General features: G+C 32.6%; 5 protein-coding genes across 8 annotated transcripts; 2 read left to right on the top strand and 3 right to left on the bottom strand.

Annotated features, from left to right (window-relative positions):
• Positions 1-2184: 2184 nt before the first annotated feature.
• Positions 2185-5712, top strand: LOC25485600 (myb family transcription factor MOF1). The gene is made up of 6 exons (XM_013614851.3): positions 2185-2701; positions 2817-2893; positions 2976-3012; positions 3420-3567; positions 3727-4051; positions 5285-5712. Exons 1-6 carry the CDS (start codon positions 2563-2565, stop codon positions 5561-5563), a joined length of 1005 nt encoding a protein of 334 aa, XP_013470305.1. The 5' UTR covers positions 2185-2562; the 3' UTR covers positions 5564-5712.
• Positions 5713-6593: 881 nt separating this feature from the next.
• On the bottom strand, positions 6594-10484 carry LOC25485599 (uncharacterized). The gene is made up of 5 exons (XM_013614850.3): positions 10268-10484; positions 9915-10173; positions 7945-8074; positions 7178-7342; positions 6594-7080 (listed from the first exon to the last, which is right to left on the bottom strand). Exons 1-5 carry the CDS (start codon positions 10404-10406, stop codon positions 6922-6924), a joined length of 852 nt encoding a protein of 283 aa, XP_013470304.1. The 5' UTR covers positions 10407-10484; the 3' UTR covers positions 6594-6921.
• A 1656-nt stretch (positions 10485-12140) lies between these two features.
• LOC25485598 (uncharacterized) lies at positions 12141-14917 on the bottom strand. Of its 2 annotated transcripts, none has more exons than XR_005643903.1 (4): positions 13960-14917; positions 13538-13692; positions 13303-13399; positions 12141-13210 (listed from the first exon to the last, which is right to left on the bottom strand). XR_005643903.1 is itself a non-coding variant. In XM_039830041.1 (4 exons), exons 1-3 carry the CDS (start codon positions 14365-14367, stop codon positions 13625-13627), a joined length of 369 nt encoding a protein of 122 aa, XP_039685975.1. In that variant the 5' UTR covers positions 14368-14917; the 3' UTR covers positions 12141-13210; positions 13303-13624. The 2 variants fall into 2 exon arrangements, 1 of the variants encoding a protein (XP_039685975.1); XM_039830041.1 differs by having other exon boundaries at positions 13303-13692; positions 13960-14067; positions 14175-14917.
• A 739-nt stretch (positions 14918-15656) lies between these two features.
• Positions 15657-18905, bottom strand: LOC25485597 (mitochondrial pyruvate carrier 1). Of its 2 annotated transcripts, none has more exons than XM_013614848.3 (5): positions 18745-18901; positions 16914-17018; positions 16730-16784; positions 16504-16639; positions 15657-15888 (listed from the first exon to the last, which is right to left on the bottom strand). In XM_013614848.3, the coding sequence occupies exons 2-5, from the start codon at positions 17004-17006 to the stop codon at positions 15846-15848; spliced, it is 327 nt and encodes a 108-aa protein (XP_013470302.1). In that variant the 5' UTR covers positions 17007-17018; positions 18745-18901; the 3' UTR covers positions 15657-15845. The 2 variants fall into 2 exon arrangements, with proteins under 2 accessions (XP_013470302.1, XP_024627945.1); XM_024772177.2 differs by having other exon boundaries at positions 15661-15888; positions 16914-17021; positions 18745-18905.
• Positions 18906-20424: 1519 nt separating this feature from the next.
• LOC25485596 (inactive poly [ADP-ribose] polymerase RCD1) lies at positions 20425-25901 on the top strand. 2 transcript variants are annotated; one of them, XM_013614845.3, is made up of 8 exons: positions 20425-20592; positions 20753-20801; positions 21573-22828; positions 23270-23511; positions 23817-23911; positions 24999-25130; positions 25223-25321; positions 25504-25901. In XM_013614845.3, the coding sequence occupies exons 3-8, from the start codon at positions 21708-21710 to the stop codon at positions 25513-25515; spliced, it is 1701 nt and encodes a 566-aa protein (XP_013470299.1). In that variant the 5' UTR covers positions 20425-20592; positions 20753-20801; positions 21573-21707; the 3' UTR covers positions 25516-25901. The 2 variants fall into 2 exon arrangements, with proteins under 2 accessions (XP_013470299.1, XP_024627924.1); XM_024772156.2 differs by having other exon boundaries at positions 20427-20592; positions 23817-23920.
• Positions 25902-26444: the final 543 nt, after the last annotated feature.

Raw genomic sequence — 26444 nt, 5'->3', positions numbered from 1 at the left:
GAGATAAAAAGGAAAAAGTAGTGTGTACAACTTCCCATGCACGTCCAAATGGCACCACAAACAGTATATTACTTGACACACAGGTAACAACAGTGTGGGTCTTACCTTACGGAAAAAAGGTATAGCAACGTCTTTCAACGTTACACATAGAAGGGCAAAACCGTGATTATAGTATTGTATTCACACACATGACATGAGTATAAAACAGTGGAGAAGAAGAAGAGAGTAGAGGTAATAATAATAACAGAAGAAAATCAGAAAAGTAATTTATCTTTGATGGGGTCTTCTTTTACTCTTACAATAGTGATGATGACGATGTTGGCGTATGTAGCAGAAGTCATACACACACACATAACATAATACATTCCTAGAGAGAGAAAGAGAGAAAGAGAAAGTAAGGTCAAAGTGAGGCAGTTGAGTAATTGTAGTAGTAATATGCATAGTACTAACCCCATTCATTATTATATTGGCCTAGCTGTAATCATTTTTGGTAGAAGCTCTCTCTGCACCAACAAAACCATCCTCGTGATTTTTATTCTGAAAAATACTGCTCTCTTTTCTGCTTTTTGGGATTTTCAACTCATTCAGTAGTACTACAGTTATTTTATTTTATTTTTCATTCTCTATTTTTACTTTATGTTTTTTTAACTATGGATCCAAATAACAATATTTTTTATTTTTATAAATTAATTTGAATGCACCAATTTCAATAATAATAATAATATTATTATACATTTGACGTTTAATTTTTAAGGACAACTTTTATGTTTTTCTTCAACTCATTTTCTTTGAAATAATGTATAACTCATGGACAATAGAATAGTCCTATCACAAGTTCAAAAAATATACCTAAATGTATATGTTAATTTATTTATTTCTAATAATATGAATATTTCGTTGATTAATTTAGTCTTTTAGTGGTGTCTTATGTTAGTCAATTAATTAAAATTGACTTCAATGCAAATGCTTTGTATTTTGAATACGTATAATATGTTTAACAATAAATTTTAACGTAAAAATTTTAAAGGTTAAATATGTTTTTGATCCCTATAAATATGCCAACTTTTTGTATTAATCCCTCTAAAATTTTCCTTCAACTTTTAGTCCCTCAAAAATTTTCTATCTTTACTTTTGGTCCCTCTTTTAAAGTAAACTCATATGTGGAATACATATTTTTTAATAAAACTTTGCAGACAAATTCATAATATTATAAGAATCTCTCCCAAAAAAATTTAGAATTTTTTAACAAAACATAAATTTAATATGAATTTTTATATGTTTGACAGTTAAAAATTCATAACTAAATTATGTTTTGTTAAAAAATTCTAATTTTTTGGGGAATTTTTTTTACAATATTCTACATATTTCTGCACAATTTCATTAAAAAGTACAAAAATTAACTTAAAAATAGGGGCCAAAAGTAGTGATTGAAAATTTTATAGGGATTAAAAGTTAAAAGAAAATTTTAGAGGGACTAAAACGAAAAGTTTGTATATTTATAGGGATCAAAAACATATTTAACCCAAATTTTAAAGTGGTCATTGTGTACAACCAGTTATTATAAATTAATTCTTATATTTTAATAATTTACGAGCAATTTGGTTCCTTTTTTTTTAAGGTAGATTGGTGGTTAAAATTCACTTTTAAGATTAAGTGTTTGAGGAATACAATATTTATACCAACTGAGATATGATCATGAGTCTCACGGTGCAATTTAGTTCTGAAAAATGATATTTGTATAATTATTTTATGATAGTTTTTGTGACAATTTTATCTTTTATTCATATTATGATTTTACTTTTTTTCTCTGATGTTTTAGTTTCCATGTCAATGCTTATTTTTTTTTATAAATTTATGGTTGTCACATAAATGATTGTTCAAATAAAACACCTTTTTAATTATTATATTTAACCACTTAATATCAATTTAATTCCTACTATAAATAAAATCTTGGAAGGGTTAAAAAACCTATAAAATATTCATAATTTCAAAAATCTATTTAAAAAACTCGACAAAAAATAAGAGACGAATGTTAAAATTTTCTTTGTGGTTATATTATCACTGATTGACACATATACAAACTATAAAACGAATGTTTAAATTTTCTTTGTAGTTATTCACACATGGATTGTGATACAATATTTTTTATATATAGTTTTGGCGTGTGTATTTATTTTGTGATTGGCAAGACAAAGAAAGAAAAGAAAGGTACAGCAACTACCAATATCAGAAGGATCAGGTATTACCAGTGACACCAATGTCCTAAAGGAATTTTCAGAGCTCTCATTCATATTCCTTCGTCTTTTCATTTTCTCATTCCCCTCTCTCTCTCTCTCTCTCTCCCAGCTGGATTCTCTTTTTGCATAGGGTGCAAAAAGTACTATACTCTTAATTAATTTACCCTCTTCTTTATATATAAATATAAATATAAATATAAATATAACACAATTACACATATATACATTTAATTTAAGAGCGAAACAAAAGAAGAAGATAGTGAAGATCTCTTTCTTTGTTTTGTCCAAGAGGGTTGGAATATTTGTTTGAAAGAAGAGATAGAAAATGAGTAGTAGTTGTGGAAGAGAAGGAGGAGGAGGAGCAGTGAGGCAGTATATAAGATCAAAAGTCCCTCGTTTGAGATGGACTCCTGAACTTCATCGTTGCTTTGTTCATGCTATTCAAACCCTTGGAGGTCATCATAGTAAGTTTCTTTCTTCACTCTCTCTATACATGTTTATTTGTTTCTTGTCCAAGTGTTTCTTTCTATCAAGTTTTCTGATTTTTTTTTTTTTTTTTTTACTTTGTATTTTTGGCAGAGGCTACTCCTAAACTTGTTCTTCAGTTGATGGATATCAAAGGACTCACTATTTCACATGTCAAGAGCCATCTTCAGGTTCTTTTTTCATTTTTCTTTTCTTTTGTACAAACACAAATAATTTTGTATCTTACTTGTTTTCCTTCTTTATGATAACCAGATGTATAGAAGCATGAGAGGTGAATTAGGAAGACAAGGTACTAAACAAGTGTTTTTTCTTTTCTTTTCATGTCTTGTCATGAGTGAAAATTTTGCATGCTTTGTGCATTGAATGCAAGGCATTTCTTCAGTCTATTATTTTTTCTTCTCTTGGTATTTATTTAAAGTTCCAAAATAATTCCCTTGTGGATTTTCTTTATGTATAACAAGGAAATCTAAGACTACAATGCTCATTTATTAGCATTTAGTTGATACCAAAACAGTGTAGGAAGACTAAAAAAACTCATGTCCTTGTAGATTTCTTCTAATGGTATATACATTTTGATTTGATAAAAACCACTACTATTATGTTTGCTACATGCACAACAAAGTCACTGTTAATACATTGTACCATTATTATTACCTTTTATATATACAATATTTTCTAATGAATGTGTTTTCTCAGGTAGGACAAGCTCCCAACATAGAAACCAATGTCTTGAAGAGCATGATGATGGATGTGTTGATGAAGTGAATGATGTTAATGTTGAGCATTCTTTGAGGAGAGATTCTGATTCTTCATTCATTGGTCACAGTAACAACTTCTCAAAAAGGTAAACGTAACTTTATTTTATTTTACTCTTAGAAATAATAATTTCAAACTTTATTGGCGGAGTATATTTTAGTTGATCTTTTGCTTTTAAGAGCTACCATTACTTTAACTTATTTTTTGAAAAAAGTTCATATGGTTTGATTTGGATTATACTGATCAGAGCTAGAATCGAGAGGAGAAGTTCTACAACTAGTCTGCAATGCAGCAGTGAAAGAAGAAGAATATGTGATGATGCGGTAACAAAACCGTACTGCTTTTATGACTATGTACAGCTCAATGCCAATGCCAATACCAATACCAATACCAATACCATGGGTGATCAGCATGATCTGCAGCTGCTGCAGAACAAGAAAGGAATAAAGGATGAACAACAGTTTTATGCATGGCAGAGGCAGATTCAACCACCCAATTCAACTTTGCTACCAGATTTTGGCATAAACCTCACTTCCTTCAAATCTCTTAACCAAGAATCTGATTTCTCTCAGGTGAGTTAGTAAGATACTTTTTTATTTATTTTATTAAAACCAACTTTCTTTATCTCTTATTGGAGGAATCTATCTACTTGGAGAAATAAACCAAGATTTTTTTTTTTTAAACAAGTTATTAGTAGAAACACTATGCTGCTAGCTTTCTTAATTTTTAGGTGGTGGAGTGTGGTAATGGTTTTGGGTTTAATTTCTCTGTGAATGCAATAGCTGCTTAAGAACCTAGGCTATAGGTATAGTAGTAGCCAGTAGGACTAGGAGTATATATTTTCCTAACACTTTCACTTTTGTTCAGTAAGATCTTACGTTTTGCCTGTTCAATATTTAAACCTTTCATTTTGGGATCCACGTTAATACCAAACCGTTGGTTTCTCTCTCAGATGCCCGTGCAATGCATTCTCTTTTCCTTTTCAATTCAAGACTATATACTTTTTTAGAATGTTTTCAATAAAATATTGTTTTTTTTAGCTAACCATCTTTTGGTAAGTCAAGACTGTGGGGTACCTTGCTTCTACTGTTGTGAAAAATATAATGTTTACATTACATTATGCAGCAGCTACTACTATAATTTTAATTTTGTTTGTTCCATTATTCTCCACGGAGTTGGTTTTTTGAAAACCACGTTTGAAACGCAGAATCAACACGCTAAAATTAATTTTAAGTGTAAAGTTGTCAACATAAATATACAAACATTTATTTATTTATTTATTTATTTAATCGGGGCCTAAGAAGTGGTTAGATTTTATATAGAGTATATTGGTTAGGAATTAGAGTGCTTTTCTTTTCTTTCATTGTCCAAAATTTATCATGGTTTGTTTGCATTGTGACCGAAAGAAAGGCTCATATTGTGACTTCTAACTTTTATTTGACATTCACTGGTCCTGGTCCATTGCCTGCCTAATTATTGGAATATGACTTTTTCATTTGGAATTGGAAATTTACATTTGTCCTTTTGTGCAATTTCTACGGTCAATACTTCTTTTAATTACAATGCATTTTCTGTTTCCATTCAATTTTTAGTAGTAGCATGTACTATGGTACAAGTTATACGAACAATACCATCCAAGTAAACAATCTTTTTTGTATTTGACTGTGTTTGACTCACCACATTTAAATATTTTTACTGCCAAAAACAATTTATTATGGATAATACTCATAAAAATGTGGATTTTTCATGTGAACATGTTTTGGAGACACATACATACATTTACATGTGTGTTGTCCCTTGTACAGGCTAGTAATGTAAATGACAGAAAGAGCCCTTCATGGTCAATTAATGGAGTTGTGAAAACTGACAGAGCACATGTAGAAGGAGGACATGAGTTGTCATTGTCGTTAACATTGCAAAATCCTTCACCTCAGACAAGTAATGCTTCTTATTCGGCCAGTGAAATCAGTGAGGCAATTTCATGTCCTAACCCCAGCTACAACTACAAGGACTGCTCTAGAATATCATCTACTGTCAATGAAAGGATTAATTTAGACCTATCTTTAGCCATTTGTGGCAATTGAATTTGATGCTATTTCACTGTAACATCTTTTACTTTAGGCATAATTTCACTGTAGTTTTTTCTTTATTCTCTTTGTTTTACAATTTTGCTACTCACTGGGGTGCATGCATGCCTTTTCTTTTCAATCAGACGTCTAATTTTATGGTTTTATCTAGATTTTCTAAAATGATTAATATCCAAATGGATGCTGAGAGGCTAACATGAAAAATAGACACTACTAACTATTATCTATCTGATTGATTGCTAAAGGTATTTATTCCTTGACTCACTTGCTGAAATACAACAAATTAAGGTTCGGATTAGCATACTCTAAGCATATGCAATTTTGACTTGTTATATTAAATATTTTGAAAGTAGACTATTCGAGTATGTTTATATTCCAGTAGTTATGTATCTGATTTTTAATTTTTTATATTGAAATTATTGAACTTTTACTTTTTAATCAATGGGAGACTTCTTATTCTCTAACACTTCCCCTAGAGTTGATTTGGCTTAGTTGTTGGCTTATAGTTTTTGTTTGGTCTCGTAGACAATGAGAAGGTGATTAAAAAGTTTGAAGAACCCGTTTTGAAGACTTTTGAAATGATAGACTTGGGGCATTGCATTGTTCATAATTTTCCCCGCTTCTAGATAGTCCGTTTTTTTCTTCTTCTATCAAGCGAGATAATCTAAGATGAAAATGGAATCTTCATTTCCTAAAAGAATTTAAAGATAATCTGCCAAGACTTAAGATGCATACTTATCAAACGTTACCGCTCCTTCAAGATTCACGGGAACCCTTAACGTTTGATTATAACGAAGGTATGGACACTGTAATACCCTTTCCAAAGGATACCTGTTGGAAGGAAAAAAAATGACAAATACTATTCTCATTCTTTAAAAATATATGTCGTGCTTTTAAGCAACCTGATATACATACCACTAACACCTAAATAAATGAAGGAAGGGTAGTCACCACCAAAAAAAAAAAATGAAGGAAGGGTAGTCACCACCAAAAAAAAATAAAATGAAGGAAGGGTAGCAAATCACAATTAATAACAGGTTAGCTGAATCATTAATAGCTGGAGTAAAGTAAAATTGGCTACAGCTTTTACTTGTTAGAAAGTGTGAGAATAATACTACATGTCATGTGAGTTTTATTAGGTTTATAAGGGACACATTACACTGTTGTTCTTTAAATTACCATTTGCAGGGTCATACGAAATCCACCAGATATTTCAAGGATATACAACCTGACATTGACAATGCAACAGCGTCCACTACCACCTAAAGCATGCTGAAGTAAAACAGTGCAAGTGGTTGGTACTTAGTGTGTAAGGTACCTACTAATAAAAAAAATGTTGGAAGTGAAACAGTATCTCATTGAGCCACGGACCCTTCCTTAGTATTAGAATTAAGGGCCTTAACAGAGAGTCGAGGCTTAGTGCTAACAAGGTTGCTGGGAAGAACAGAAACAGCAACCACTATGGACCCATTAGGTACTCCAGAAAGGGGCAGAACCTCAACAAAAACAGATAGCTGCAAAACAATTATTTAAATTTAATCAAAGCATGCATAAATGTGTATGAATACCATAAGTTATAATTTGTTTAAGGAAATACAGCAATTTTTCTACCTCTGGAGACCTTAGATCCACTACTGAATCTTTCACAACACTATTGACAGCGGTACCCACTATTTGAAAGCATTTATTGCGGTCCAGCAAACTATTAGAACCATTTAAATTTTCTTTTGCAGATTTTGTCTCTTCTATTCCTCTTCGGTTAAACCCGACAGCAAACTACAGAGTCAATGCACACACACATCAGACATACAATATTTTCTACATACTGTAATATACAACTCTGATATCAGAAACAAATTATGTATAAATTAATTATCATCAGAAGCTTATTTGGAACTGCATTTGTCTAAGAAATACAATACTTTCCAACGTACTATAGTATTCAACTCTGATATCAGGAACATATCATGTATAAATCAATTATCATCTGAAACTTATTTGGAACAACATTTGTCTAAGAAATATATATATCATAATCTCTAAATCATTTAATTTCAAAACGAAATATTTTCAAGAAAAAGTTGAGTAAGTTCCAAATAATGCACAAAACAAAATCTCAGTTCTGACTTCACTGGACATCATATATTTTGAACGTTGAAACTACTAAGATGTTGTGAAACCCTAAGTACTAATTGGGCAATCTGATATCAGCTTCATTAATATTGAAATTTGAATAAAAGTGTAAGCTCTTCTTTGGCGATGGGGATAGTGTACTCCTCTATCTTGAGTGATGAGAAATACCAAAGAGTCCAAGATACTTTCTTTAGCTTATGAAAGAAATGACTCATTTGCAACTAAAAAAAGGTACTGAGTTGAACCTTTAAAGGTCGTCCCAGTTGATCCTGGTTAGCATCCACAAATTTTTTAACAAGCATTGATACTACTTCTTGCAGTTCTTTTTCGTTCAAACTACAGGTAGCTTGGATCGGCAAAATGCGGTGGCACCAACTGCAGTAGAAAGTTATACATTATTAGTACCCAAAAAGAAAGGGGGAATTTGTAGTATATGTCCGCAAACCTACATATATGACATATCCACCCAACAAAAACAACTCGTAAATAGAATTTGCATAACCATTATTTTATCAGTCAAAATCAATCAGTCTAAAAGCGTATGCTCTGATGTGAGGTACTCAAGAATGATCATGATAGGACTTTATGGTAGAAAAAACAGAAAGAAACACGGACTTTAGAAGAACACGTGTGAAAAACAAAGTGAAATGTATTTGTTGACGGCAGATAACGGAATATAGCGGAAGGACAAAAGTAAACCATGCAAACATGCCATTGCATTCTATGGCGTCACCAGTCTATGGCATCTCCATGGCAGACATCGCTTCACAAATTGGCTATTGTAAAAAAATCCATCGTGCCATTCTGCCATGACCGCCATTTAACAATATGAGTGAAAATATTGCAGTGTTCTTTAAGTTGAGATTATTACTCCAATCTAACCAGAATTAGTATTTACTAAATATTTATATAAAAATCACACCCTCTCTAAATTTGTGTTCTAACTCTGCCACTATCGGCGGGAAAAAAAAGAAGGAAAAAAAAAAAAAGTGTAGAAATTGGACAATGACACTGTCGGTACTTGAATGGAACAAGCAATACAAGAATATTATAAGTCAGCCTAGGCGCTTGTCTAAGGGCTACTGGCTTTGAGGTACTGACATATACACGGTGTGACACAGACAACAATAATAATTTAAAACACGAAAATAATTGGATATAATCACATTGTCAGTGTCGCGTTGGATACCGAGATGTGTCGAACACGCGTTCAACCCGAAAGGTTGGTGTTACACAGGCTAAAGGTGAAAGGTATTCCGGCAGTGCTATGATGAAACATACACAAAACAAGCGACTACTTAACACATACAAAATACAAGCGACTCCGTTCCCTTATTATAAGCACCTTCTGTCATTTTCACTTGTATTAAGAAAACTAAGTAGAGTATTTAATGCATCCATTTTATGTATAGATGTTTCTAAATTACCCTTTTAATTAAGTAATTTGGAAAAGGCTTATTATTTTACTAAAATGAGGCTTATATTAGATACAGAGGCAACACTTGCTTTTCATAAATCAATAGTGCAACAGGTACAAATGAATGAAAGGACACACAATCAAAGAATGCAGGAAAAACAGAAACATTCTACGCAAAGTTTCAAGAATGCCAGAAGTTAAAACTCACAACAAGAAATCCTTAAAGCAAGAAAGTTGTATAGGAAGATTGAATTGAAGCTTGATATATCAACTTTTCTTTTTCTTTTTGCCAATTGTCCTTTATTTCTTAATGTATAAAGAAAAAGTAGAAAACTTAAAAGAAGGAAATAGTTATTGGGAGAGTTTCCTTAACAAAAAGTGAAGCAAAGCCAAAATGTTGGAGCAAAAGGGAATGGAAGAACGACAAGAAGCAAATCAGTTGACATAACGGTACGGCACTTAAGATTAATCAATTCCCTCTTGTACGAACATATTGACTTGGCTTAGCTATTCTTTTTAACAGTTGCCTATGTAGCACCAACGCTTCAGATTGAAGGCGTGCTTGGGTGCATGACACATGACACCGAGACATGTGGTTATACTCAATGACTTGTATATTTTAAAACAAATCCTGGTGTCTGTGTTAGTATAGTGTACGGTGTTTGTGCCTAATGTCTATGTTAGTGCTGCATAGATTGATAATCGCCATTTCTTAATTACTAGGGTAGCATGATTGGCATACTAAACAATATTAAACAAAATAATAAAAGAAGTAGGAGCATGAGATGATATCCTTACAGAGGCAAAGTAATCTTCCGAGATTCCAAAGCCTGAATGATATTAGAGACAATAGGAACAGTGTCATGGAAGGTGTCTTGAGGAAAGATAAAAAGTACCAAACCATTCCTTATGAGTTTAACCAAGGAAAGATCAGTTGTCACTTCTCCTCCTCCTCCATCTTTGTTATCTAACCTCCTTCTCTTGGAAGAGACATCATCATTAAGTAGGAAGTTATGAAGGAGGTTAATAGCTTCTTTAGTAGCACTTTTCTCACGCTCTGAAAAGTTAATTAGCTAGGTCAATTAACATAATAAGCGATTGAATTTGAAGAATAAAGGAAGAGAAGAGAAGAGAAGATATTATTGACTCACTGATTGTACAAGTGATAAGAAAGGCGGAATGAGAATGAGTGAGAAGAGAAGACGGAGCATTGTAGTCAAACCGAGGAAGTCTGATTACGCTCGAATGCTGCTCCCATGGCTTCATTTCTTCTTCGCCTGCGCCGTCCATTTCCAAAAACCTCTTTTCTGGTATCAACTTCGATCCAATATACTTTTTTGTTTGTCTTTGTCTTTCTCTAGATTTCAATTTATTTTCCTCTATCAATTGAGTTATATAATTAGTAGTAGTAGTAAGTAAATGATTTAAAGCACATTTTTGCCATAATTTGATTACAAATGTTTATTTTTATTTTTTATAAAAAGGATTGTGTTTTTTTAAATGTGTATTGACCCTGCTGGATCTAAGATTTTAAGTGAATAGATTTTCCATAATGCTGCACGGGTCATAAATATTTTTAAAATATTGTACTGCAATATAATTCATCGCTTATGAGTCTAATATATTTGACGAAAGAAAAGTGTCTCATTACTTAAATAATGTATGATTACACATTTTTAAAAATCTCTTTATAACATTTGATTTAGTATTGATGCAATCGCCATTTTCATCTGTCAACAAAATTTTTAAGAACATTTCGCGATGTCACTCTTGAGATCGCCCCATATAATTGACCATGAGAAAAGACGGGTTGCAAGAGATATATGACAACTTGCTTAAACGACTGCCCTTAACTTTTATCAATAGTCATTGCAAAATAAACACGCAACTTTCAAATATATTAATCATGAGATTCGAATCGTGTAATAGTTGCAATACACGTGCCAATACATCGATGAATATTTGAAACTAACAGTTTTTTTCTACCGTATATAGCAAAATAGTTGTATGAACTGGCAATAGAATAAAAGCAAGCAAGTGAAAATTAGTTTAGCCAATATATAAATATTACAAAGGTGAAATCTGTTTACAACACTCAGAGGACCAAAATAGCTAGATACATGAAACCGTCGATCACAATTATTCACATGAATTAGTTTCTCTCACACTATTATTACTCCTGACTTTGTTTAACAGAAAACACACCAACTACAACAATTCAAATAATCAGAGTAGCCAATATTAAATATGATTAATTGACAAAAACTAATTCATTAATACTTTGTAGAAGTTTGAATTCAGTAAACTGGGAACAACAAAACATCTTAGTACATCACCAAGAGCTAGAGTAATTATAGGGCTTAAGCCTTAAATATTGAGCCCAAATTTTAATAGAGATTTTTAGTTCGGCCCTAAAAAATCCGCTACCCGTTAGGGCTAGTCCGAACGGGCCGAGAGTAGCCCGCATAACAAAAAAAATCCAATAAATTATATATATTTTTCAAATAATTCTTTACCTAGTTGATTATCAAAGTAATAAATAAAAGTGAAAATTCAATGAATTAACACAAATATACATGTAATATAAAATTATATTTACTCATTTCGTTATTTATAATTTCAAAGATCGAATATATAAATATCTATAACCATAACGTATCTAATTTCTTTAAAATTGTTTTCCTCGCCGTTTTAGTTTACGACGTTTGTACGAAAATGTTTACAATTTATTTTTGTTCTAGGCATTATTTAAACATATTAAAAATATTATTTATAAAAAAATATTTTTATAGGAGTATTTTATAGTATTTTTTTAAATATAAATATATATATATATATATATATATATATATATAATTTTTAATACAGGCTGGCCCGTTAAACCCGCGACCCGTGTAGGGCCGGGCTCGGATAGTATATTTGAAGCCCGTTTTTCAACCGGGTTTTTTGGCAAAGCCCGATAAAGCCTGAAGCCCGTTAGGGCCGACCCGTTTTGACAACTCTACCAAGAGCAAACCAAAAAAATAAAATAACTGACTGATAAGTGACATAACATCACACACAATACGAATACAATTGAACCAAAGCGGCAACAACGAAAATAAGAAAACAGCAGACACATAGCTTTTCAAACTAATCCTTCTCAACCTTAGTGCATTTCACTTTCCGTGTTTTGTAGGTTGAGTTATCCCCCAATTCAGTTCCAAGCTTTTAGGGCCTACAATGTCAACGGTCCGCTTGCCACTTAATTTGCTACACGGTGTAGTCTCAATGACGGTTTGGTTATTATCACCCTGCCTGTTGTCAGACTTGGTTGAATCCGCACTCTCGATTATAGGGTTCTGCAAAGGACCAGGAACTCGTATAAATATCACAATTTTAGCGCACATATAAATGTCTGATCCAAATCATCTGCTATTTTAGCCACCTCAAGTGCATTTTCATTAGACATAGTCAATAAGTTTGCATCTGGATTGTCAGCTTCATTTTCTTCAGCATCATTCTTAGACACAAATTGAACCGCCGTAAATTAGAGTCATATACTAACATTATATAATTGACACAATAATTTTTTTTTTGTAAATTGACCAAAACACATGAAGACCAAGGCAAAGAGAAGAAATTAAAACTAATATGTTGCAGTTGGAACACAAATAGACAAATCAGAACACAGGGAGGAAAAAACGCCACTATGTACCAGCTGCAGTACCAAAGCAGTGCTGATACACTACATTAGTCCACATGCCGAAAATCAGCTCTAAATTATGCAGAAAATCACCTCGATCTCGCTCCAAATTATGCAGAAAACTACCTTGAACCAGCTCTGAATAGATAAGCACACATTTGGATATGAAAATGAAGAAAAACATTCCATAAGCATATATTTTGGAAGAAGACTATAGTAGCATTATAAAATACATGCCCATGAGTAAAGTTCCAGTTCGGTCTCCAAAACCATTCTTAATACATATGCATCATATCATATAAATTATATTGTTAGATGACATAAATAATTTACAATGAGAGGTGTATAAATTATTCTATTATGATAAACATCGAAACTTTTGTAAAGCTCTTGTGAGATGATTTTATACCTGAAAGATGAAGGAATGAAAGAGTTTAATTAATGCATGGAAATTTTGAAGCTGGAAATTTAAAACAAAGCAATAGAGATCTAACCACAAACCTATCCATTCTTTTACAACTAAGAACAAGAATATGGAAGCTGCAATCATAATGGGAATCTTTGTTGTTTTGTATAATGTACATGGATTCCAATCAAACTTGCAAAAACAACAAAATCAAGCAAGGATCGATTCCAATTAATTTTTCATAATATTTGATATATCAATCAAATTCAGCTGACATCTTAAACTAACCTAAATAAAATTCATGAAGAAATGATTTTGATATTTGCTTACCAAGTCAATATCAGAGACAAAATCTGGAAAGAAAAAGTTTAAATAGAAGAGTCCTTATGTGATTGCATCACAAAACTACACAGACCTTCAAAACCATTCCGATAAAATTCTGAAGTGCAATCCCCAGCCTCTAGTCGCATAGAAACTCAATTCACCTGACGCCAAAAGGAGAGGACGTTAGATTTAACGGCACAACCAGGAGGACCATAATCATTAAAACCAGCAACACCGCGATAAATCTTAAACGACGGAATATAAAACAAACGGCGTTCAAGCGTGCTGTTAACATAAACAACCCACTGCATATACCAAGTCTTGCAAAAGAAACCAAACAAAATAATGTGCAGGCCCCCATTCTTCCTATTGAAACATAATTTCAATAAAGTTTAAAGATGGAAAAATTAATTAACAAAGCCACATACCTTCTTGAATATGAGGCATGTTCTTGAGGACTTCGTCTGGGAACAGAGATGTATGTTCAGTTGGAATCGAATCGGTTCTGTTTTTGGAAGTAGATGATATGGCTAAACCTGTAAACGATTCAATTCAATTCATGTTCAGACCTGGCATTCTCTATTTCCACCAATCAATTCACCAGTAGTTGAATTCGACGAAATCCCAACATCAATTTTCTTACACAAAGCCTTCAAAATCCTTGTCCTAAACCTCCATGAAATCGAACGAAATGAAGATTCAGCAACAATCTGTGCATCAGATGGAACAGAACCTTTTGATCTATCACCATTAATAGCGTTAACCACACGCGATTCAAGATACATGTTAACAGTAGAAAAAATTGCGTTAAGATTCGATTCTAATTTTGTGTCCATTTTAAATGGAGCAAGTTCGATTCAGAGATGTAGTTTGAATGATAGAAGATTGCAAGTAGTGCAAATTCAGAGTCACTTATTCTATTTTAACCAAAAATCAAAACTTGTCACTTAAAAACCAATAAGGATGATTCAACATATTGGACTATGATATAAGTAGTGCAAATTCCAAATGGTTTTTTTAAAACATTGCTTGAAAAACAAAGTTATGGGACAAAGTTCATATAAGTAAACAATCAAACAGCTTGGTGGTGCAAAAGCAAAAAGAAACAAAAAATTGAGATGAATTCAACACACAGTAGTGTTATGAATTCAACCTACCATGGAAAAGAAGTAATAACCATTGTGATGAAAGTCTCCGACTTGAAAATATAAATTACAATCAAACATACATACATTGGCACAAAATCAAGACCTTTAACCCAAAATATACAAATCAAGATCAGTGGATATATAAAATCAAACTTGAAATCAAATTTTTCCTAAACTATCAATAAATCATAATTATGCCCTCAAATACCCTACAAACAAAATTAAAAAAAAAATGAAATTTGAGTGATACCATGTAGCGTGCGTTCTTGATGATATTGGAAATCAATGAACCCAACAGTTAACACATCGATCGTAGGAAGAAGAAGTTGCAATGGCTTCTTTCTGTTTCGCTGGAGATGTTGGTCGCAGTGAGAGAGAGAGAAGGGGAGAGGAAAAAAAAAAGTGTCAAATGTTTTGGTCTCTGTATTGAGCGGTGTGTACTTGTCATTAGAAACTGATTTTTTTCTTTAACAAAACAAAATACGTATTTTTCAAAGAACAAATTTTAAAGAAGGTTTATCAGCCGTTGATTTCAATTGACATTGAATCAACGGATCAAATGTTTTGGCGCCCAAATGAATTAGGTTTAAGGTTTAGCAATTAGGGTAAGCACGTTTGCTAGGATTAGATATAAAGGATGACGTTGAATGACCTTTGAGTATGACACTTTCGTCGTCAACAGTCTTCTTCGGATGAATGAGGTGGTGTACCTGCACACTCTCAGACATTCTAGTGGAAGAAGAAGGTTTGAAACAATTGAAGAGAATTTTGAAAGTGTACACAAAATTCATGTTTGTTCCAACGGTGCGCAACAGCCAATAATCCGCAAATTCATGTTTACACGTTAATCCGTTGCTAACTCAGCATTTTGCTAATCCATAACCAATGTTTGTTCCATGCTAAATAGAATATGTTGTTGGATGAAAGACAACATATTTTTGTCCCATAAAACAAACATAAGTTTAACGGCTCATGGGTCAGTTTAAAAACCATCAAGCTTTTAATTGTGTTGACTTCTTTTAATCCTCACAAAAACAAATACTCTGCAAATTCAGAATCTTTCACAATTTCCACGAGCCCTTGTAAATCACAATCAATTCTAACAATTCAATTATTATCATTCATACATTGTAAAGTTCAAACACAATCTGTTCAAATCAATGCATTCACTCTGATGAAGCTTCTTTCTCCTTCTTCCCCGAGAGATAACTACAAAAGAAATTACAAAAATACGAACTTGTATCAGTCATCCGACATATATATTCAGTCAAAATAAAATACTAACAGTCCCCGTAAGCAATAGCTCGGTTGGTAGAGACAATGCATTGATATATGCAGGGGCCGGGGTTCAAACCCCGGACACCCCACATATTCACCTTAAAAGGTGAATTCTAGCCACTAGGCTACTTGACCCCAAAAAGTACAAACATTACATTTAATGACCAGTTCAAGTGGAGATACAGTGGAGAGGAGAAAATAGAGGTGGGGTTTCATAGAAACTACAATGGTAGTGGAAGATCGTAATAAATTCCGTGCACCCACCATGACAACAATATATGTACAATTTGAATAAACGAGACTACAAAAAGTATTGCTGATTATTGTAACTTGAAGAAAACTTTTCCCACACCACACCAGATCCATAACAAAGAGAGTAATAGTGGTGGTCAAGTTAAAAACATATTGCAATTCATATTAAAAACATGTTACAAGTTAGTAAAATAGTATAAAACATGAAACATTGTTGACTGTTGTCTCAGAAAGTAGCGGCAAATAGAACAGGTTGAAAACATGTTTTGTTTTGCTTGCATGTTAGCGGCTTACCCTTCTGCCCTTGCCCATCTAGTATGTTGATAGAGCTGAACAGTCTCATTTGAAGCATGACATGCAAGAAGTAGATAGTTGCGTGGCTGTACCATCCATGCAAATCTCATGAACAATGCTGAATATATACACATTGCTGCAGCGACAAAAATGAGATAAAATAATTAATCCACAGACCATATGCCAAGAAGAATTTCAACTTTTCATGAAAGCAGAGGTGCCAAACCTCCTGTCATGTTGCCGGAGATCATTTCTGGAGGTTTATTAATGTCAGCCAACCCCTTTCCATATAAAAAAAATTGGCATATTAGTTTAAAACCGAAGGTTAAGCCCATTTTTTAACACTGGTAAAGTAAATAAATGCAGGACTTTGTTAATAATAATAAACAGATCATAGGAGTGAAACTCACAGCTGCAACAAATCCCCAGTTAGCAACAGGTCCCCAAAAGTGAGTTGTTTTAGGACCAACTGGACTGTTCCAAAATGCTTTGAAGGCAGCCATAAGATACGACTTCTACTGCAGATTGTCATTATGAAATTGTAAGATGACTTCAACAGAATAAAAATAGCATATCACAGGTATGAAAATGAAAATATTATTATTATATTTTAAAAACAAAATCTTAAGACTGCACCACTACAATGCAAAGTTGTTCTCAGAAAAAGAAAATCTGATATTCCAGTCATCGCAGATGAAAGAAAAATATTTCCCAGCAACCGCACACCTGTGGAGTTAAAGTCTTACATAGTCCAAAAAACAAGTCTAATCGATCAATTGTTGTTGGTCATTGTTAGAATTCTGCATATCTCAATTTTGACTAAATCTAATTGCTTTGATTAATTATGATTTTTTTCTTACAATAGAGAGGATAATATGTTTTATATAGGCCTAAGCTATGCTGGTTAAGACTCAACAAGGCTAACTAACTAAGCTGGTTAAAAACTCAGGCAGGTCTAACTAGGTTAGTTACAGAGATAGACTAATTGAGGTTAGTTACTAAAATAACTAGGAACGTTTCAACTAACTGAATCCTTTAATACTCTCTCGCAAGTTTAACTAGGTGAGATGATGAATCACATTCCTCCGCATGTTTAACTGGATGGGGTGGGGAATCATGATTCATGCACAGTAAGCTTGGATCTAAACCTGATGCAGGAGGGTTTTATTAGTAATTTAGTAGTATTTATTATTTAGCCAAATCTTAGTAATTTTCTAGAACTTTCTATTATTATTTCGTTTTGTTTTATTTGGCCCACGGGTTTGTTATTACTTTCACTATATAAGCAGAACTTATGCAGCCTAAGAGGCACACTTTTTGATACAATAAAATTATTCGAGATTTTCTCTCAATTCTGGTGGATTCCGGAAACCCTTATTTTGATAGGTTTGTCGCTTGCAACCCTATTTTCACAAGTTTGTCGCTTTCAAACTTGTTCTTTTCTATCTAGGTTTAGCGCTTGCTAACCCTACGCTTCCGTACTGCGTCAAAACTCTACAAACTTGGCGGGAGAGAAAGCTTTAATCATTACATTTGCACGCCGTTGGTGACTAGGAATGTGAACCACCCGGAGTTGGTGACTAGGAATGTGAACCACCCGGTGTTGTTTCTGAATAACCTTTTCACCGACAAATGTGTTTGTTGGATTATGAGCTAAAGCTATAGTGGTCATGTTGCACAGTGGATGGTGGGAGAATTTATTCAATAAGTAAAGACTAAAGCCAGAGTAGCTAAGAGATAGCCAAGGCAAGACTGCAATACTTAGCTTCTATGCTTGACCTGGAAATGACAAGTTGTTTCTTGGCTCACAAAAATGGAATTCAAAGGATTACCTCTAGCAAACTGACTGTAGAGGACACTGGCAAAACGTTGTTAACATATAATCATTTCCAACCCTTCGGTGCAAAAGTGTTTTTTCGAGTTAAGGAAAACCCATTTGGTTCCATAAAGCTAGGTTGGTTCCATTCACACATACCCAACCCAAACTATCTCCTATACAACTCGGTCTATGAAATCAGACGCAATGACTTTTGTGTATATAGTGGAAAGGATAGATACAAAAATAAGCATACATAACCATTATCGAATCAGACACAATTGAATAATGATCAAAGATAAAGATGAATGAAAAAAACATGAATTGATTAGAGTAACATGTTATTAGATCGAAACATGTGATAGAGGATGGAGAAATTTAACGGGAAGAAGTACATACAGAGAGAGAGAGAGAGAGAGAAGTACCTGGAAGTAAAACTGGACAGAGAGAGAAGAATCGGCGACGTTGAATTTTGGAAGAGAAAGGCAAACAAAGATTGATTGTGGAATCCAAATCTGCGCGAGAGAGAGATATAGGTGAAGGAGCTACGGTCCCACAGAATAGTTTTCGGCTTCTTTGAATTGGTCGGACAACACTGCCCTTCAACCTATCATTTTCTACTTAAAAAATAAAGGAGAAAACTTAATACAATTTTTTCTTATGATTTTAAGTAAAAATACATATATTTTTTTGGATATAACAAATTTTGAGAAAATTATGGACTTGAGGAAATAATGGTGAATTTAGCTAAGAATCATACGAAAAGCACCTAAAGAATTTTACCTAAGTTTTATCCAAAAATAAATCCAAATTTTTTATTTCATTCATAAAAAGTAATACAGGTTGTAAACTTATTTGTTAAAAAATACATAAAGGATCGATAATGAAGGATAAATTGTATAAAAACTTGATATCGGTGGTAAAATTGAAAGAGAAAATGTTACACCAAAATTTATCATCCTTATAATAAAAGCATTGATAGATATCTAAAAAAATTATTCAAATGGAGAGTGTTAATAGTATATACGGTGTGCAAATAATAGATACAAATAATTCAACAATTTCTTTATTTTCTATTAATAAAATATTATTATTAATTTAATAATTGTTTTTTATTCTTATGAAATATATATATTTTATATTATTATTTTCTTTACTGTGTTATTTTTTAATTCTTTTTATTATATTAGTTTTTACTAAAAATATTTATGTCATTTTATAAATACACATATTTTAAACAAAACATAATAATATATTTTGGGTTAAATTTCTCTTAAAAAATATATTTTGGGTTAAATATTGTTTACCCTCTGCCAATTTGAGTGAGTTATTGTTTACCTCTATAAAATATTTTTTTTAAAAAGATTATATTTAATTTTGGATTTTTGTTGGCATCGAATTTCAAGATTTAAGGCACTTTCGTCCTTTGTAATTTGAACGAATTTTAGTTTACCCTTATTAAATCATCTATTTTGTACGGTAAAAATTTATTAAAATCCAAAATAAAATGAAAAATCAAATTACAAGGTAGTTTTATTTTTATAATAGATAAACCAACATTCGCTTAAATGGTACAAGTGGTAAACACCATTAACACTATAAACTTTAAAAATTTAGGGTTTATTAATTTTCTTTTCGTTTCCATTTCTTTTCTTTATGTTTAGTTCATCATTCAAAAATGATGTAGAGAAATTAGGATGAATTATGTTTCCTCTTAAAAAAAATGTATATATTAATATTTTTTTATTCTTTATTTGTCTCTTAAACTAAGATGGGTTTTTGCAATTTTTTTCAAAGATTAATAGTCTTACTCTATAATTTTATCAAGTTCGACGCATCGTCTAAATAGTTAAATTCATCCTTATTATAAGATTTTTTTTATTAATATATATAGTAGTTCATATATATACTTCATCCAATCACTATTATAAATAAAAATAATTTTTTTATTAAAAAATAAAAATTAATTTTTTAAATTTATTAAATAAATTATGTATTTGATCAATAATATAATTAAATACACCATCTATACAAAGAATCTAAAAAATTAATTTTTGTTTAGGAGTAGTAATTCTAACACTAGTTTTGATTATATAATGATAATGATTGGAGGAGTATTTTGACTGCTCTGTCCTTCAGTCGTCCTCTTTGTCTCCACCGCCTCTAACTAGGGTTTGGGTTTCTCGTTCCTTCTTTTTCTCATAACCTAACTTCTGGAAATTTCAATTAGATTCAAAAATAAAACGATAATAAATTGATTTTGAGAGGAATAGGTAACTTGATTTTTTTAATTACGATTTTTCGATTTTACCTCAATTTTTTTGACTGTATTGATCTGTTGATATATTAGGGTTTGGTAATGTGATTTGCAACTTCTGTTTTAGTTTTTTCTGATTGGTATTTTTGTTTTTGATTCTATGATCATGATTATAGGTGTTTCAGAGAAGAGAATGTACAATATGGACGCTAACAGAAGTGTTTGGTATGCATATTTTTATTTTATTTTTTATTATGCTTTTAGTTGATTTTGTGACATTTTATTTCTTAATTTTGATTGATATATGCATTTCTTGTTTTTTAGTTTGGTTGTTATGCTTTACTCTTTTTTCTTTAAATTGCTAATGTTGGGAATCAGTTGTTATGTTACTATTTTTACCCTTCATCAGATAAAATGTTTGTCAATCGCCATTAATGTAACTTCAAATAAACATATAATTATCTGTCTATAGGATTGCTTGTACATTATGTTGCATATTCAGTTTTTTCCCATTTTTTTGGAGTATTGAGAAGTGATATACTGGTTATCGAGCTGAAAAATACCGTTGTATTTAAAAGCTTGGCATAATTGAATTGCCAATGTAGCTTATTGGACAGAAGAAAAGTCTATGTTCAGCAAATGTTTAATTTCTAGAAGCATTATTTCTTGAAAAATACTGCTGCATTTAAAAACCTGGCATAAGTGAGTATACATTGTCTGTTCTGTTTTTATTTAAAAATATTACTTATGTAGCATGTTTCACCTGAAAGCTGAAGTGTTTTTGAAGTGTTTTTCTGGCATAAATATTTTTCTTATCTTCTTGGAGATAGTACTTTTGCAAATTTCACCCGAAAGCCAAACGTTTTTAGATTGATTGTTTTATCACACATGGATTACTTCTATTGATTAACTTATTATTTATCATGTTAACTTTATAATGATGTATACATGATCCTATATATTAGTTACCTATTCTCAATTTTTTTATATATTCAGGATGTTCCAAACATTCTTGATGTCATGGTCCGCACTCTCACTGGGACAGTTTATTTGAAACTTCCAAAGGACCAGAATTCTGTTTGGTTGCTGCATTCTAAGCTTTTATATTTGATAGTGTTCCAGTAGATAAACATGGAAGCAAACAACGGAAAGGCATCTAACAGGAATGTGCTTAATCTGAAGCGGAAGCGTGCTTCTCGACATGCTACATGTTCAAATGGAGCTCTGCGACCAGTGTTACCTCAGTGTACATCACTAGTAACACCAAGAAACAAGGTTGTCAAACATATGAGATTGAAAGGGTACAAAAGCAAGCCAATGAAATCAGAGAATCATATTGGACGATCGTTGGTTAGGTATTATATGAATTATAAGAAGAGCGGAAGCCCAGAACGTTTGATGTTCTATCAAAATGGTGGATGGAAGGACTTTCCACAGGATGTTGTTGATTTGGTTAGGAAAGATTTTGATGTAAAGAAAGCAGCTGTGGAGGTAGAGTTAAATGGCCATCATCTTGTGCTGGACTTTTTGCACATGTATCAGATGAATTTGAAATCTGGTTTGCAACAACCTATTGCTTGGATTGATGAGACAGGGTGCTGCTTTTTTCCTGAAATTTATGCTGCTTCCGATGAAGTGCCTTATGATCTCTGCAATCAGGACAGCAGAAAAGGTCAAGAATCTTTGTTCCAAGGTCCTAATGAAATTAAATTACACTTAGGAATTGAAATAAATGGAGTAGGTGCATCCAAGTTGGGGGAGTGCATTGGGGAGTCCAATGTCACCTTTAAGCATGTTCAAATTGATGCTAAACAAGCCTGCAATCATAATAATTTAGAAATTGAAGATAGCAGTAATAACATGGGAAATGGAAGTGTTGGCGAAGCCGTTGAGCAAAATAAAAGTATAGGTTTTAATGCATATAATGAAATTGTATATGGAAAGTTGGATTTGGATACTGTACAAAAGATGTTTCTTAAGGGAACTGGTAGTTTTGGTAGTGCTTACATAGTTGAGATTTACCCCTTCTCAAGTACATTGGTGCAGTCACGATTGGAGTTGTTTGAGAAGCAAGCTGAAATTGCGAAAAATTGTCGGGGGGATGCTAATGTTCGATATGCTTGGCTTGCTTCTTCCAAAGGAGAATTACCTACTATGATGAAGTGTGGGCTTGGTCATTGTGTACCATCTGCACCTAAATGCATGCATGGCATTGGTGTTCATCTTGCAGCTGCTACCTGTCCTTTTGCCAGGTTGAATTTCTAATCATCAAATTTGAACAATAAAATCTTTTTTTATATGCTAATAATATTGTTGAAGTTATCCTAGGCTTGAATTTGCCGTGTTAAAGCAAGATGAATAGAAATGTAGAAGTTTCCTTCCTTTGATTTCTAGACCAATTATTTTACTTAAGAATGGAGTTCTACTAATATATCTCCCTGCATGGTATTGTTTTTTAAATCACTATTATTACTGTCAATTGTCAATATATTTTTTCCTTGAAATGTTCTATAATATTAAAATTTTGATATTTATGTTGCATGACCAGAACCTTTTTCCCCTTATTTATTTATACATCGTTGTCTTCTTTACATTCTACTTCAGTACTTTATTATTTTATCATTTATGTGCTTTTATTCTAGATTATTCTGTTGTAATGGGTAGAAAAGGATTCAAGTTTGCCGTATTTACAGTGCTAGTTATTGCGATGTTGACGAAAATGGAGTTCGACACATCGTCTTTTGCCGTGTAATAATGGGGAATATGGAGCTTCTCCATCCTGGCACTAGACAGTACCGTCCCAGTAGTAGTGACTATGATAGTGGGGTGGATGACATCCACAATCCAAGAAACTTTATAGTATGGAATATGAATATGAACACCCACATCTATCCAGAATTTGTCGTTAGTTTCAAGGTCTCTTCTGATGCTGAAGGTGAAACATCGTTCTTTTAGTTCTTTTATGTTTTCTATTTCTTTACATTTTCTTAACAAAAAAAGGATCCTATCCATTTTTTTCTTATTATAATAATATTGGTATATGGTACTTAATGTTGATATATGATTCGGTTCACTCCGTTTGGATGGATGGTTTCATCTTCTGGTTGGGCACTTGAGCTATCACTGCATGTCTGCTCAATGACATAGCCTTCTGTTTCTGATGCTAAGCTGTGTGAGTGCCGTTCCTTTTGGAAACTTGTTTCTTTCTTGATCACTAATATATCATGCGTTTTTTTACAGGCCTTCTTTTGGGATGTGAGCGTAAGAATAATATTTTTGGGGTTAATTCAGCTAGCTATGGTCCTAAAATCTTGCCACGTTCAGAGTCTTCAAGAGTAAGCACTGTAAGTTCTTTGGTATTTTGAGCATTACTTCCAATACCAAATTTCCTTTGTGAAGGCAGTGTATTTCTATATCTAACTATATTTTTACTTTTTTCATTTTTTTTTACTTTGTTTTAATTATCTCGTGATATTAAGATAGCCTCTTTTATAAAAGAAGAAAATCAGTTATAGCTTGCAGTTGATGCTTTTGTTTGTGGAAGAAATTATGTTTGGTTCTGAAAAATGGATCAGTTATAGCTTGCATTTGATGCTTTTGTTTGTGTAAGAAATTATGTCTGGTTCTGAAAAATGGACTGCCTATCTTTAGAGGAATTAAAGCCAGAATGTAGAGAAATTGAGAATTCAATGAAGGTTTTCCTTGTCTGCTAGTTATAGAATATTGATTAAGGGTGAAAGCATGTTGCTTACAGTGCTAAGAGAATTTGTTTAAAAAAATAGCTTTTGAGCTCAGATCAGGTGAACCTGAAAGCATGTTGCTTACAGTGCTAAGAAAAGTTGCTGCAAAAAATAGTTTTCGAGCTCAGATCAGTTTTAGAGCTGCAGGCATAAATTAGGATTTTGGAAAGAAAAAAATTATTTAGATGAGATAAAAAGTTAATTTAATTTTGGAATAATTTCATTGGTAAAAGAAATGGTGGTGATAATGATGTGATAGATATGATCACATGGCATGTTCTGGTGAAAGTCCTGTCTGAAATCATATTACGTACTGCATCAAAATTTACAATGGATTTGGATTTTTTTAAAATTTTGAAAAGTATTTCTTATAGATTTTTAATTCATCAAGGTTTTGAATTTTCAATTTATTCTATCCAAATATTCTAGGATGCAGTCAGATCAAAGAGCAGTCCACAGTCCAAGTGTGTGTGTGTGTGTATTAGCATGTTAATGCTAAATGCACAACTCCTTTAGGTTCTTTTAGATCTTGAATTTGCTTTTGGTTTGAAATATTCTATTGTTAAGTTTTTTGTTGACAAAGATTTGCTTTTGGAGTTTTGGTTTGAAATATTCTATTGTTAGGATTTTTTGTCGACAAAGAAAAATGTCCAATCAGTTTTTGAATTGTGGGATACCTCAGGGAATACCAACTGGTTCGCCTGAAGCTTCAACATCCCCCCGGTTTCCTTTTTCTACGCTTTTTGCTGCTATCATAAACAAGGTTCCTGCAGAGGATATGAAACTTATACATATGTACCATCTGCACTTCAGGGTATGTAATGTAAACTAGCTTTGCTGGATGTCCCTCTCGGTATTAATTTATATCTCTAATACAAATTGTCATTGTTTTATGTTAATCACCAGGCAAAAAAGATGACTCGTGATGATTTTTTGAAAAATTTGAGGTCAGTTGTGGGAGATGATCTCTTGCGAGCTACATTACCTGGTCTTCTTCAACGCAAGGTACTTTTCTCAAGGCTTTGATTTTTTCTGCAAGGTCTTCTGCTGCGGTTATTTATGCCTTAAGCACATTATGCTTCTAGTTCCAAAATTTCCCCCTCTATTTAACGCTGGATTCTAGTGAAGGGTTTATCTGCTGTGTGGTTATACTTATATGTCCTAATTGTTTAAATGGCTTCATGCAGATATCGTCCTAATCATCTTGTGTGATCAAAATGGATTCTTGAGGCTTACTTTATTACGTACGGGGTGGTGACCTTTACACTTCAAACTTTGCCGACTTAACTCAGAACACTCTGAAAGAGCCAAAATGAACCTGTGAATATTGTTAAGAGTATTTGGGTTAATTACCTGCTTTTAAATTTTGTTTTGATTGCATCCTGTTATTGACATGGAACATGTTTTTTGAACTTCTTTTAAATTGTTTTTGATCAATCTGTGATCTGATGAACTGTCCACCACAATAGTTAAATCTTAAAGTAGGCTTTTATGGTAAAATTGTATTTAGATATTCCTTATTAGCAAGGAAATGTTTTTAAGATACTATTTGTCTCCGATCACGTGAACCAACGATTTATTTCAATTTTATTGAATGTCCCACACCAAATTTCCAAGCATTGCAGCGTTGGCTTCTCTAGCAACTCTCTTTTTTAGCTTGAGTAATTTAATGGCCAACAACCAAGGTTTGTTAGAACTAACCTTGCGAAATAAACTTTCTGGTCATCGTATCAATTTGAGAACAAATCCTTAAAGGAAGCCCGTTAATTTAACAATAACCAGGCCAATGAAAACCTACCAAACTTATTAAGGGGTTTATTCTTCCAAGAAACTAATCTAGCATTCAGCTTGTCCGCAACGAAGTTAAAATCTCGGTTCTTGACTCTACCTGTTACAATAGCAAAACCAATTTAGGTGCTTCTGTTGAAAGACAAATGTTATTTTCTTCACCTTTCTTCTAGACATCTCAACTTAGTTCGTTCTCGTGAGCTTAACTCAGTTGGTAATGACAATGCATAATATATGTAAGGTTCGGAGTTTGATCCCTGGACACAAAAAAAAAAGACAACTCAACTTAACCGTGGGTCTATGGTGAATAATATTAAGAATAGATATGGTCATGGATCAA

The sequence above is a fragment of the Medicago truncatula genome, chromosome 1 (assembly GCF_003473485.1).
Source record: "Medicago truncatula cultivar Jemalong A17 chromosome 1, MtrunA17r5.0-ANR, whole genome shotgun sequence".
Classification (NCBI taxonomy): domain Eukaryota; kingdom Viridiplantae; phylum Streptophyta; class Magnoliopsida; order Fabales; family Fabaceae; genus Medicago; species Medicago truncatula.
This window is presented reverse-complemented; position numbering and strand designations above follow the sequence as displayed.